At 34.0% G+C, this 13619-nt stretch overlaps 1 protein-coding gene across 1 annotated transcript in view; it reads right to left on the reverse strand.

Moving 5' to 3' along the window:
* The window catches only part of LOC123654281 (elongation of very long chain fatty acids protein AAEL008004-like), a 33640-nt gene extending 23286 nt beyond the window's left edge, over positions 1 to 10354 (reverse strand). The window contains exons 1-2 of the mRNA XM_045590193.1: positions 10163 to 10354; positions 1668 to 1748 (exon numbers count right to left, since the gene is read on the reverse strand). Of these exons, the coding sequence (XP_045446149.1) occupies positions 1668 to 1748; positions 10163 to 10330 (249 nt within the window). The 5' untranslated portion in view covers positions 10331 to 10354. The remainder of the gene's footprint in view (positions 1 to 1667; positions 1749 to 10162) is intronic.
* Between the last annotated feature and the right edge of the window lie 3265 nt (positions 10355 to 13619).

Here is a 13619-nt window from a genome sequence, read left to right on the forward strand (position 1 = left end):
CCTTGGAACTTAAAAAGCCGACCGGTGGCGGGATAACCATCCAACTGCTGGCTTTGAAATACACAGGCCGAAGACGGGCAGCAGCGTCTTCGGTGCGACAAAGCCAACCCTGCGGTCACCAACCCGCCTGCCCAGCGTGGTGACTATGGGCAAAACACACGTTATTTTTGGCGTAAACTTGTGGAGGCCTATGTCCAGCAGTGGACTGCAATAGGCTGAAATGATGATGATGATGATGAATCATTTTATCGATATTCACCGAAGTAGTTTTATTGGATATATTATAGAGTGTGTTGCGAGAAAGTATACGTCTCATAAATACGCGTGATCGTAAATCACTCAAAAAGTACTTATTATATTGCGGGCTTATTACTTAAACATTCATTCAGCTGACCCCGCAAACGTTGTTCTACCCTATACGTTATTAACCCCCTTACAATTTAGGGGTATGAAAAATAGATGTTGGCAGGTTCTCAGCCTCAGCTCGGGTAGGTACCCGATAAGCACACCAAATTTCATAAAAATCTGTCCACCCGTTTCGGAGGAGTATTTTAACTAACATTGTGACACGAGAATTTTATAATAGGTCTCACATAAATTAAAATTTTTCGTTTTCGTGTTTAGCGAAAAAAGAAACTTAACATTTTAAATAGTATGCAACAATATAGTCATTTTATTATGCAAATGAAGATATTTTTACATTATTACTAAAAATGATTACTGCTTGCTTTAAAATTATTACTTTTTTTATGCATCATAACAACCCTGACGAAGTGACTATTGAGTAGACTAGACGCAGTTGGTTATTCCATCAACATTAAATGCGCCCCGTGCAAATATTTGTTCGAGAAAAAGTTTAATTCGTATTTTATAAAGAAATCCAAGGTAAAATTATACAAAACGTATTTACATTAATTATAATATATATCATATATCATCTTTTGGTGTTAACTTTACACTACCTAAAGAATTCTAAAGAGACCGAAACATATGGAAATCCGAGGGTGGAAGATTGGGCTACACGCTGGACGCATTAAAACTTCTCAGTCAAACTCTCTCAATTTTTGTTGAGTGGCTAAAGACATGTGTGGTCGGACGTTGTCGTGATGAAAGACCACAATTTTTCTGTTAAACAATTCTGGTCACCTATTTTCAATTTCTTGCTTAAGTCTCATTAGCTGTTGACAGTATAAATCCGAATCGATGGTTTCACCCAGCGGTGTACGCTCAAGATGAAAGATGCCTTTCCAATCCCACCATACACTCAACACAACCACGTTACCATACCGTTGTTAATTTCTTCGTTGGATTCCCCCATATTAGCGGACAGAAAAACAAATGAAAAGTGGCGGGAAACTGTTTTTTATTTTTTAATTTAATTTTTAAAATGCCACCTTGTCAATTTGAGATGGAATCAAAACCAGCCCGTTACTTACAATCTACTGTATACTACCAAAAATATTTTATTGCAAATTTTTACTAGAAAATACGAAGACTTTTTCCCATCTATTACTACGTGATCTTTACCGTTATATCTAAATACAAGAAGTATAATTCAAATAGACTTCGTTTTCTTCAAATATGAGATTTTATTGTATTATGTAAAATTATCAATTGAAAAATGAATAATTTTAATTAATCTTAAATATTATAGTAGTCATACTTACTCTCATGGCTTTGGGGCTTCGAGAATAATCGACTAATTGACATCTGAAGTCGTAGTGGCCCCACCATCCGCTCGCCAGGTACTAGACAAAGAATAATTGTTTTCGTTTCAATAATATATAATTAAATAGTAATATAATAAAAATAAAAATATATTAGGGTACTTGGAATTTCTAATTCCCAGGGGGTAAAATAAGAGATAAATGCTTTTATGAAAGTTGTCTTAAAAATAAATGTAAAATATAGATACGAGTAAAAATTATATACGAGTATAAGCAAAAAGAGATTTTAAGGAAAAATGTTGAGAAACCTTTTTGTAAAAATACTCATTACTACTGCATATTTACCAGGCGTTTATGTAAAAATAAATAAAACTTGAAATGATAAAAAAACTTATAACTAGATATTTATGCATAACTGTTTATAACTAACAAACATAAATTTATGCTTATTTATAATTTACTCATTTACTTCTACAATAACTGTATTAAATACTGGAAACGATGTCTGAAATATTTAGGACAAGTACCAACGCCCAAACCACGGGTACAAGAATTTGGCCAATATACAAGTCTCGAGTTGGAGTCAACACCGAAGTGTTTACCCCTTTTATAATTATCTACTTATATAATATACCCCTTCTTACACAAAACTAGATGTGTTTGTATGTGTGTTGTAATTTAAAAACAAAGTTATCGTTCAGTTCGCAGAGTTATAAAATAAATAAATTTCTACAATAAAACTAGCCTAAATTACAACAGCTATCTGCCAGTGATAGTCCCGTCAAAATCTGTTGAGCCGTCTCTGAGATTAGCCGAAACAAACAGATAGACGGACAGACAAATATTGTAAAAAATGTAATTTTGGTTGGTACCGTGTATAATCCATTCATAATTCATCATCATTGGCCTTAGTCCGTCTATTGCAGACGATTTAGACAGTGTCCGACAGACACTGTGTTGCCTAGGACACTCTTCAGGAAAACGTAGAGTTGCTTAAGCTCTGCGGCACCCTCTCGACCTTACTGGCTAGGCCCACAGGAACGACGAATTGATAAGTGTGGAGCCAGTTCGGCTACAGGAGTGTTTCGCATTTTAGAGCTATGCCACGAATGTTTGACGGAAACCCCATTCCGGGATTCAAGTAAAGTTTTCCTTCTCCAGGACCCTGATGATTTTGAGCCAGGTTTATCCCTCGGTCGTCTTTTACGACCCCCACGGGAAGAAAGGGGGTGGTGCTATTCTACTCGGCTGACACCACACGGCACATACATCATCCATTAGCATTTAGTAAAAAGCGGTTATTTTAATATTACAGACACTCCAATTTTATTAATTTGTATACAGTATAGATGTATAGATAGGAAGACAAAATTTGTCATATTTGATACTATAATACTGTAGTCTGAAAAAATGTATTATTTCTGTCACTTTCTTGCGAGAAATATAATTTACACTTTTTTACTTCTTGAAAAACAGCACATTTATGGAAAGCTACAAACAATAGTGTGTATATAATTATGATGTTGTAAGAATTTGTTATCTGGGTCAATAAACTTTTTGCAATTGTAACAGTTAACTACATATATTTTGATAAATAAAAAATATGATATAGACGTAATCACAATACCGCATAAAAATACTTTTATCAACGCTAGAAATATCTAACTGTACCGTTTTGTTCATTGACATACGAGCATAAATTTTGTTTTTTAACTGCGTTTATCTTTATGCGTTTGTTGATGGGCCCGGACTCATACTTATGAATTATGAAATAAGGGTCATGGATTTGAAAACATCACTGGTAATTTAATCGATCTGTCTAACTGTTGTCTGCCTGTAAATCTTATTTTATTTATCTTTAAAAAATTTATTACACAAAAAAAGACGCAATTTAGAACTATTACAAATAAATAAATATGCAAAGGCGGCCTTATCGCTTATAGAGAAATCTCTTTTAGGCAAACTTTATTGATAATTGTTGTCAAATACATTGAAATACTAATATATAAATGAGAAAGGAGAATGTATGTAGGCTTCTTTATATATTTACTAGCTGTGCCCGCGGCTTCGCCCGCGTTGAAATCAGTGTTTCACAAAGTTTTACCGGCAAACTTCCAATGAAACTTTCATCAAAATCGGCTTAGTCATTCCGTAAACCTTCCTCTTGAAGCACTCTCTCCATTGGCGAAACCGCATGAAAATCCGTTCAGTAGATTTTGAGGGAATCGGCCACATACACTTTTGGGGACTTTGTTTTATAATACACTAACTGTTGCCTGTGACTACGTTCGCGTGGTTATGAAGATATGCATTGCTATTAAGATGTTTAACGCAAACTATTTTTTTATTTCAGTCACTTGAAATGCTTATCACACTGAGTAACTTTTTAAAAGGTACAATTTAATATAATTTAATAGTTATTTTTATAAAACCTCTCTATACACCACATTTTTAGCTTTATTTTCAGGCTGCAGTATAAATAACCTATCCGGCGAACTTCTAGCTGCTATTTATGTTTCGTACAAACTATCAACCCCAATTAAACCCTCTTAGCGGTGGAATATCGCAAAATCCGTTCTTAGCGGATGTCTACTTACTATAATCTACCTCCCTACCAAATTTCATCTTTGTCCATCCTGGATGGACTAAAAACCGCTGGATGGTCCCAGCGGTTTTTGAGTTCTCGTGATGAGTGAGTCAGTGACCTTTCTCTTTTATATATTTCGTGATCAGTGAGTCAACCTACGATCCCCCGTTTTAACCCCAAAAAGGAATTGATTTCTAAAGATAGATTATTTGGACACCTTTTCACCATCTATAGAGCAGATATTTTAAATTTCAAGTCTCTTACTCAAAAACATAGGACTTTCATATAAACTTCCAACCCCCGTTTTATCCCCTTAAGGGTCAAGTTTCGTAAAAGCCGGTTTTAACAGATGTTTACACCCTATAACGAACCTACCTAGCAAACTTCAAATTTGTGGCTATTATAGTTTCGGAGATGTCGTGATGAATGAGTCAATGTACCATCCCCCGTTTTAACCCCAAAAGGGAGTTGATTTCTAAAGACACGTTATTTGGACACTTCCTCACCATCTATGGAGCACACATTTTAAATTTCAAGTCGTTTACTTCAAAAACATAGGACTTTCATACAAACTTCCAACCCCCGTTTTACCCCTCTAGGGGTCGAATTTCGTAAAACCCGTTCTTAGCGGATGTTTACATTCTATAAGGAGCCTTCCTGCCAAATTTTAAGTTTGTAGGTGTTATAGTTTCGGAGATTTCGTGATGAGTGAGTCAACCTACCATCCCCCGATTCAACCCCAAAAGGGAGTTGATTTCTAAAGATACATTATTTGGATACCTCTTCACCATCTATAGAGTATACATTTTAAATTTCAAGTAGCTTACTTCAAAAACATAGGACTTTCATACAAACTTCCAACCCCCGTTTTACTCCCTTAGGGGTCGAGTTTCGTAAAAGGAGCTATAAGGAGCCTACCTGCCAAATTTTAAGTTTGTAGGTGTTATAGTTTTGGAGATTTCGTGATGAGTGACCTTTCGCTTTTATATATACTAGCTGTGCCCGCGGCTTCGCCCGCGTTGAAATTAGTTTGTTACAAAGTTTTCCCGGCAAACTTCCAGTGAAACTCATCAAAATCGGCTTAGCCATTCCGTAAACCTTCCTCTTGAAGACCTCTCTCCATTGGTGAAACCGCATGAAAATCCGTTCCGTAGATTTTGAGGAAATCGATCACATACACTTTTGGGGACTTTGTTTTATAATACACTAACAGACTGTCGCCCGCGACTACGTGCGTGTGAAGCGCGCGTCGCGTTTAACAAAATGGTTCGTTGAATTCGTCAGAATTGTGGTATGAAATTATGTAGTAATAATATAGTATTGTAGTGTAAATATGTTTAAATATACTGCATGCAATTTAGTTTTTAACATGGTTCTACGTAACTATATGCCACAGAATAGCGTAACGCACGCTCCTCCGTGACTCCGTGAAGACAGGTGTAAATAAAAAGTATTGTAGTAACGTAAAGGTTAGATATTGTAAAAAATATATTTTTTTGGTACTACTTATAAGTGATCAATATAAATGTTTCTTGAACACGTAGGGCTGCAACGCGGTTATTTTGCTTTAAACCGACCCAGCTGTATAAGTTTCATACAAACTATCAACCCCAATTAAACCCCCTTAGCGGTGGAATATCGCAAAATCCGTTCTTAGCGGACGTCTAATAATTATAATCTACCTCCCTGCCAAATTTCATCTTTGTCCATCCTGGATGAATGGACCATCCAGCAGTTTTTGAGTTCTCGTGATGAGTGAGTCAGTGATCTTTCTCTTTTATATATATAGATTACGATGCATTATATGAACACCTTCGCACCATGTATAGAGCATACATTTTAAATTTCAAATCTCTTACTTCAAAAACATAGGACTTTCATACAAAGTTCCAACCCCCGTTTTACCCCTTTGAGGGTCGAGTTACGTTAAATCAGTTCTTAGCATAAGACTACGCTTTATATGGAACCTACCTGCCAAATGTCAAATTTGTAGCTGTTATAGTTTCGGAGATTTCGTGATGAGTGGGTCAACCTACCATCCCCCGTTTTAACTCCAAAAGGAAGTTGATTTCTAAAGATACATTATTTGGACACCTTCTCACCATCTATAGAGCATACATTTTAAATTTCAAGTCTCTTACTTCAAAAATATAGGACTTTCATACAAACTTCCAACCCCCGTTTTATCCCCTTAGGAATCGAATTTCATAAAATCCGTTCTTAGCAGATGTCTACGACCTATAAGGAGCCTATCTGCCAAATTTCAAGTTTTAATTGTTATATTTTCGGAGATTTCGTGCTGAGTGAGTCAACCTACCATCCCCCGTTTTAACCCCAAAAGGGAGTTGATTTCTAAAGATACATTATTTGGATACCTCTTCACCATCTATAGAGTATACATTTTAAATTTCAAGTAGCTTACTTCAAAAACATGGGACTCTCATACAAACTTCCAACCCCCGTTTACCCCCTTAGGGGTCGAGTTTCGTAAAATCCATGCTTAGCGGATGTCTACGTCCTATAAGGAGCCTACCTGCTAAATTTCAAGTTTGTAAGTATTATATTTTCGGAGATTTCGTGATTATTGAGTCAACGTAACATCCCCCGTTTTAACCCCAAAAGGGAGTTGATTTCTAAAGATACATTATTTAGACACCTTGTTACCATCTATAGAGCATACATTTTAAATTTCAAGTATCTTACTTCAAAAACATGAGACTCTCATACAAACTTCCAACCCCCATTTTACCCCCTTAGGGGTTGAGTTTCTTAAAATCCGTTCTTAGCGGATGTCTACGTCCTATAAGGAGCCTACCTGCCAAATTTCAAGTTTGTAGGTGTTATAGTTTCGGAGATTTCGTGATGAATGACCTTTCGCGTTTATATATATTATAGATATAGATTATAGATAGATTATAGATTAAAGAAAGCTTTATAATTATATAACAGGGTAGGTTTACACACCAAAATTCCATTTTTTTCTAAAAATATCTATTTAAAGACTTACAAAAACTATTAATTAGTCCTCTCCGTGAGTTTTAGTGTAAAAAATCCGTTCATAAATATTGTGGTAATTTTATATCACTTCCTGCTTTAATGTGTTGTCAGATTAAAAATATACTACAGAAACAACAACAACCGCAATAAAATTCTCGTACCTCATAATAAGGAAATACATCTTACCACATTTACTTTAGAATCGTAATATTTTAACTTAACTAGCTTGACTTCAACGTCCTTTAAATATTTTTCCTATTGTTACATTTAAATGATACGACAGATGTTTTTTTATTTATTTAAAGTTATTGAATTTTTAAATATAAAAAGTTTAACATTAATTACCGATTAATAAATGTTAAGCTCATGTGGTAATGACAAACAAATAAATTTTATAGTAATATAATATCATAATCAAAAAGTATTCACAGACATTTCTTCTCTATTTGAAATTGCCGTTTCGTAGTACAGATTATTTCAAAACTAAAAAAAAAATTGGTTAGAACTCGAATTTCAAATTATTTTTACATCTTTCATGTTCGGTAAGTAGCTTCTTATTACCTCCAAATGGGGCTTGTAGGTGACTAATTAGCGCTCTAGGGTAATAATGTAGCTAGAAAAGCCCTAGGGCGGTAAGTAATTAAAAAAAAAACACTTCTCTTTCAAAAAGTTCGCGTACATCTAACCACCATACTGGCAATAGACATCATGCATTCAGCCCAATGACCAAAGAGGTCGCTTTGCTAAGGTACTACCCGTTATTGGTTTACTCGCTTTCGTTCCGGAAATTTTGACCTTAGAAATGAACCACGTGGTCGGCTGAAAATGTTGATCGACAATGACGAATTGAGGAGGCTGATGTTTCTAAAACTACAGCCGAATCGACAGTAGCTTTCGAAGTTAACACTAAAATAATATTGGTCCATTTGCGTCAAATTGGCAAGGTAAAGAAGCTCGATGAGTGTCTCACGAATTGAATGAACGCCAGCGCGAAATACGCATCGAGGCGTGTCTTGCACTGCTCAACAGACACACAAACGAAGGCATATTGAATCGAATTGTTACTTGTGACGAAAAATGGAGTCTATTCCACGATCCTGGTTCAGTACCTTAACAATGCCCTAAACGAAAAATGACTCCTAAGAAAGTGATGGTAACTGTTTGGTGGTCTAGCCCCGGTGTAATTCATCACAGCTTCTTACCAAACGGCATGAGCATTACTGTAGATGTGTACTGTGAAGAACTAAACACAATAATGGGGAAGCTCGCATGTCTCCAACCAGCTTTGTTCAATCGCTCGGCTCCGCTGCTCCTGCACGACAACGCGCGACCTTATACTGCACAACAGACGGTCTCCAAGTTACAAGAGCTGGCGTTGGAAGTTCTCCGTCACTGCCGTACTCACCAGATCTTGCCCTTACAGACTTCCACTTTTTTCAGAATTTGAATAACTTTTGGCGGGAAAAATTCAATACCTGAGAGGCAGTACAAAATGCCTTTGAAGAGTTTATTGCCTCCTGTCCAGCAGTTTTTCAAGAAAGGCATCAATAAGTTACCACTACGTTGGCAAAAATGCATTGATTCCATGGGTAAATTACTTTGAATAATAAAAATAAAAAATATAGAAAAAAAAGCGCGTTAACTTATTTCATCTAAAAAGGCAATTTCATAGGTAAAGACTTATCATAATCACTTACAGTATTAGTTCCAGAGCAAATTTATTACCTATACAACCTTTAATACAAATCTTTAATTTTATTTTATAGTAAGTAACGCTCAGTTAATAAGTACCTACGTTGAGTTTTAATCGTTAAAGTTATTATTTTACTAGATGTAGTAAAATTAATTTAATTGTTGTGCATAAATCAACCGCACATGTAGAAAAACGCTAATTCGCTATAATATTATCATATTTTTTACGTAAACATTATAAATGTAAAAACTGGCTTGAATAGGAATTATAATTATATATTTGATTTATTTAGAAAATGTAGTCTTCGTCTTTATACGAATTATATACTAGTATGATTAAATAGAACGGTTTGAACTTAAATTAATTAAAGGTCGTACCGGAGTAAAAATTAAGTTTAAGAAGCAATTCAAGGTGGATAAGGTTTGGCCGTTGACCCTTTATAATTATTAAAGTACTTGAGAAATATACGTTTATGAAATATACGTTTTTTATACGTAACATTTTATATTTAAAGTAATTAACATAAAATGTGAAAAAATGTTAACTCGATATTGTTTAACTGCTTTAAATATAGTAAGACGATCTATACGATAGGACAATATATACCTGCAATATAAAAATTTACCTTCTTTTAAATAAGTCTCTTTCTTATTATTTTGAAATTGTTCTTTATAAGCAACACTGTCGGGTAGTGTAGTTAACGCTTCAGTATGTAATATCCCACTGTTGGACATAGTCCTCTTTGCCCATGTAGGAGAAGGATCACTGCTTAATTCACCACGCTTCTCCAATGCGGGTTGGCGGATATATTCCCTACTATGAGTACCTAACGAACGCTATCAGGTGTACATAATAACAACCGGAGCCGACAGCTTAAGGTGCTCTCCGAGGGGCCCACAAGGACTAACGAGCAGAACGGTAATAAATATTTGTACAAACACAAATATCCACTCCAAGCGGAAATCGAACAAGCGACCATCGGTGTTTTCGGCCTCGCAGACACAGCAAACGCTCTATTACACCAGAGCGGTCGTGTAATTATGTGAATGTTTATATTTTAACTTGATTTATATAACGATGCAGTTTTAGGTTTTATCAATGGACATGTAGCTCTTGATATCAAATCCCTGGATCTACAGCCACTTGTATCTTCTTTTTACAATAAAAATATTAATTTTTAATTAAATTTAACTAGAAATACATGACTCAAATGTTCACCTCATAGAATATCCAAGCACTGAATATAGTTTGCGCCAGGTTATACACGATGAGTACATTTCTCAATTCGAAAGGTTTCCTGTTAGCCATAAGCGCCGGTCCTATTTTCCTCGCACATATAGCATAACAGACACAAGCAGCTAGTGTCGGCCAGGGCGAAGACATCATCGGCCAATCTTTGACGCGGGGATCTGTAACAATATTAGGTTTTTAGTATGACAATTACATTTCTGAAAAAAAGTTTTCTTATTATTACAATTTTTGTTAACAGTTTCCACAAATTATATCAAACATTTTTGCAAACAATTGCGAGTGGTGTAAACATCAATTATATAATCTAGTCCTTTTAAGAATGTGATTGTCATCTGACCTCTAAGACCCTAATTGGGAATGCATAAAACATTATTTAAATGATTAACACTTAAGGAAAATTAAGATTAATATCAGATTTTTACGATTAGAATCGTAAATGCTTCAAGTACACGACGATAATTGTTATGTTTCGTTGGAAATTTTTTCTTTACGTCAATAAACTTAAAGTTAATATAATTATATGGTCAATGTTTTAAGTGACAAATTTTTAAAAAAACGTGACAACGTTGGGAGCCAATGTGGTTAGGACAGTAGAAAATGTTGGTGATTTGCTGTAATCGTTCAACCAATTGAAAACATTTATACACGTTCTAATATTAAAATTAGTTGACAGCAACCTGACATACAAACGAAACAACTTTAGAAATCAGCAACAAAATATTAAGGTCAGTAGTTCTCACTCAAATTATAAAGATAATTAGCTAATACATGGTATATCATACATATCGGAATCAGTCATTAAATATTCGACATAAACTGATAATAAATATCACGTATCTTATAGAAAATATGCTTTATTTCCTTATAGTATTCGGTCGTTACATAAAGTATAATTTAAAACTATAAATATAATTCAAGGTGTACCTTACATGTAACGAATCGTTGAGCGTATTAATCATCATTTTCATCAGCTTAAAAGTATTTTTTAAATAAAATAATGGTTAACCTATTAATTTCGTAGGTCACGAAGATAGCAAAGGTAAGCAAGGTTAACGACATTTACGAATACTTGTACCTTTAAATTGCAAATATTATTCCAAAAATGGTAGAATGATTTTTTTTTTTTTTGGTTAGGATTTGATTATTATAATTGCTATAAATCTTTTGGCAAGTACCTTGAAACGTTATTGACGATCTCATCTATATAAAACTATCGATCGTTTATTGCATTGTTTGTACATATTCATTAGTTATATACGATATATACGATATTTCGTTAAAACATGTATATTTTATTTTTTTTGAAAGTCTTATTTAGTAAACAAATATGACGTACTTCCGACCACAGACAATAGAGTAATATTGTAAGCTTAGTAAAGTAACACAAAGAGCAAATGAATGAACAATATTAATAAACCATAGACGAAAGTATCAAATATTTAACGATAGGTATTATTATATTGCTAAAATTATTGCAAAACCTGATAATATATTGAATATTTTTGCTAAGAATTAGTAGAGGTACAGAATTACGAATATATATATATATATATCGAGTATCTTTATAAAAGACAACAAATTCAATTGTTCAAATGCTTGCAAGTTAATAAATTAAAAAATAGAAATGATCGAATACTAGATCTTTTTATAACTAATATTAACGATTGCGGATCTTCACTTGTTCCTATTTCACTGCTGCCGATAGACGAACATCACCCGCCTTTCTATGTACTGGTACCAATTAATAGGCATTTTAAACCATTACGAACTATTCCTAAACAACAATATAATTATAAAAATGCTAATTATTCATTAATTAACACAGAAATAAATGGTGTTGACTGGGTGAAGGTTTTAGAGAATCAATCAGCAGAAGATGCTGTCATTACTTTGTATGATACTTTATTTTCTATAATCAAAAATTGTATCCCTACAAAAATAATTAAGAATTCTAAGTATCCCACTTGGTTTACTTCTGCCTTAATTCATATCCTCAAAAATAAAAGTCAATGTTGGATTAAATGGAAAGTGTATCAAAATCAAGTTGATTATGAAGAGTTTTCTATGTACAGAAAGAGGTTTAAATTTGAGTCGCGTAAATGCTATAAAAAATATATGAATATGGTTGAAAGTAGTATACGTAACAACATTAATTATCTATGGACCTATATAAATAATTTAAAGAGCAATGGGGGCCTTCCAAATTTTTTTTCATATAAAAATGACACTACCAGTGATCCTGTAAAGATATGTGAGTTATTTTCCAATTATTTTCTATCTGTATTTGAACCCAGTACAGTTGATGATAATTTTGATATTGATGATATTTCGGATAAAAATCATGATTCGAATTTGATGATTAGTACTATTATTTTAACCCAAAATGAAATCAATAAAGAACTGCAAGCACTTGATGTTAATAAGGGAGCAGGGGTGGACGGCATTCCACCAATATTCTTAAAAAATGTTGCAGAATCTATTTCTAGGCCGCTGCAAATAATATTTAATTGTTGTTTACGTGAAGGGACTTTTCCGCTTGTTTGGAAATCCGCTCGGATTGTGCCGATACACAAGGGTGGTACTAAAAATGACATTGTAAATTACCGGCCCATATCCATTCTACCTACTCTGTCGAAGCTTTTTGAAAGATTAGTTCATAATAATATTTACCCATCTTTACATAAAAATATAATAGAACAGCAACACGGTTTTGTACAGCGGCGTTCTACGACAACAAATTTATTAATTTATATTAGTCATCTATTTGAAGCACTAGATCTTAACATACAGACAGACAGTATTTATACTGACTTTCGAAAGGCATTTGATAGGGTGGATCACAAGATACTTCTTGAGAAACTTGCCTTTAATGGAATACGCGGAAACTTGTGGCGTTGGTTTAAATCTTATATAACAAATCGCACCCAAAAAGTAATGATCAATGGATATGAATCTAATTTCGTATCTATTAGCTCTGGAGTGCCACAAGGTTCTATATTGGGGCCATTATTATTTATATTGTTTATAAACGACATTCACCACTGTTTCAAGTCTAGTTGCTTTCTATTATACGCGGATGATCTTAAAATATATCATAAAATACAAAATTCAGATGACCATAGGAGACTGCAAGAGGACCTTGATAGATTCTCAGCTTACTGCACGGTAAATAAATTAGCGCTTAACTTAAATAAGTGCAAAGCTATAACTTTTACAAAAAAAAGGACACTTAGCAGTTTTTCCTATATGTTATGTGGTGAGCGTCTTCAGGTTGTGGAACACATCAGAGATCTTGGGGTTATACTAGACAGAAAGCTACATTTAAATATACATATCGATTATATAATTAGCAATGCTTATAAATTATACGGATTTGCGATGCGTACTTGTAATGAGTTTAAGTTGGCTTCAACATATCTTCATA

This window comes from Melitaea cinxia, chromosome 6 (assembly GCF_905220565.1).
Source record: "Melitaea cinxia chromosome 6, ilMelCinx1.1, whole genome shotgun sequence".
In the NCBI taxonomy this organism is placed as follows: domain Eukaryota; kingdom Metazoa; phylum Arthropoda; class Insecta; order Lepidoptera; family Nymphalidae; genus Melitaea; species Melitaea cinxia.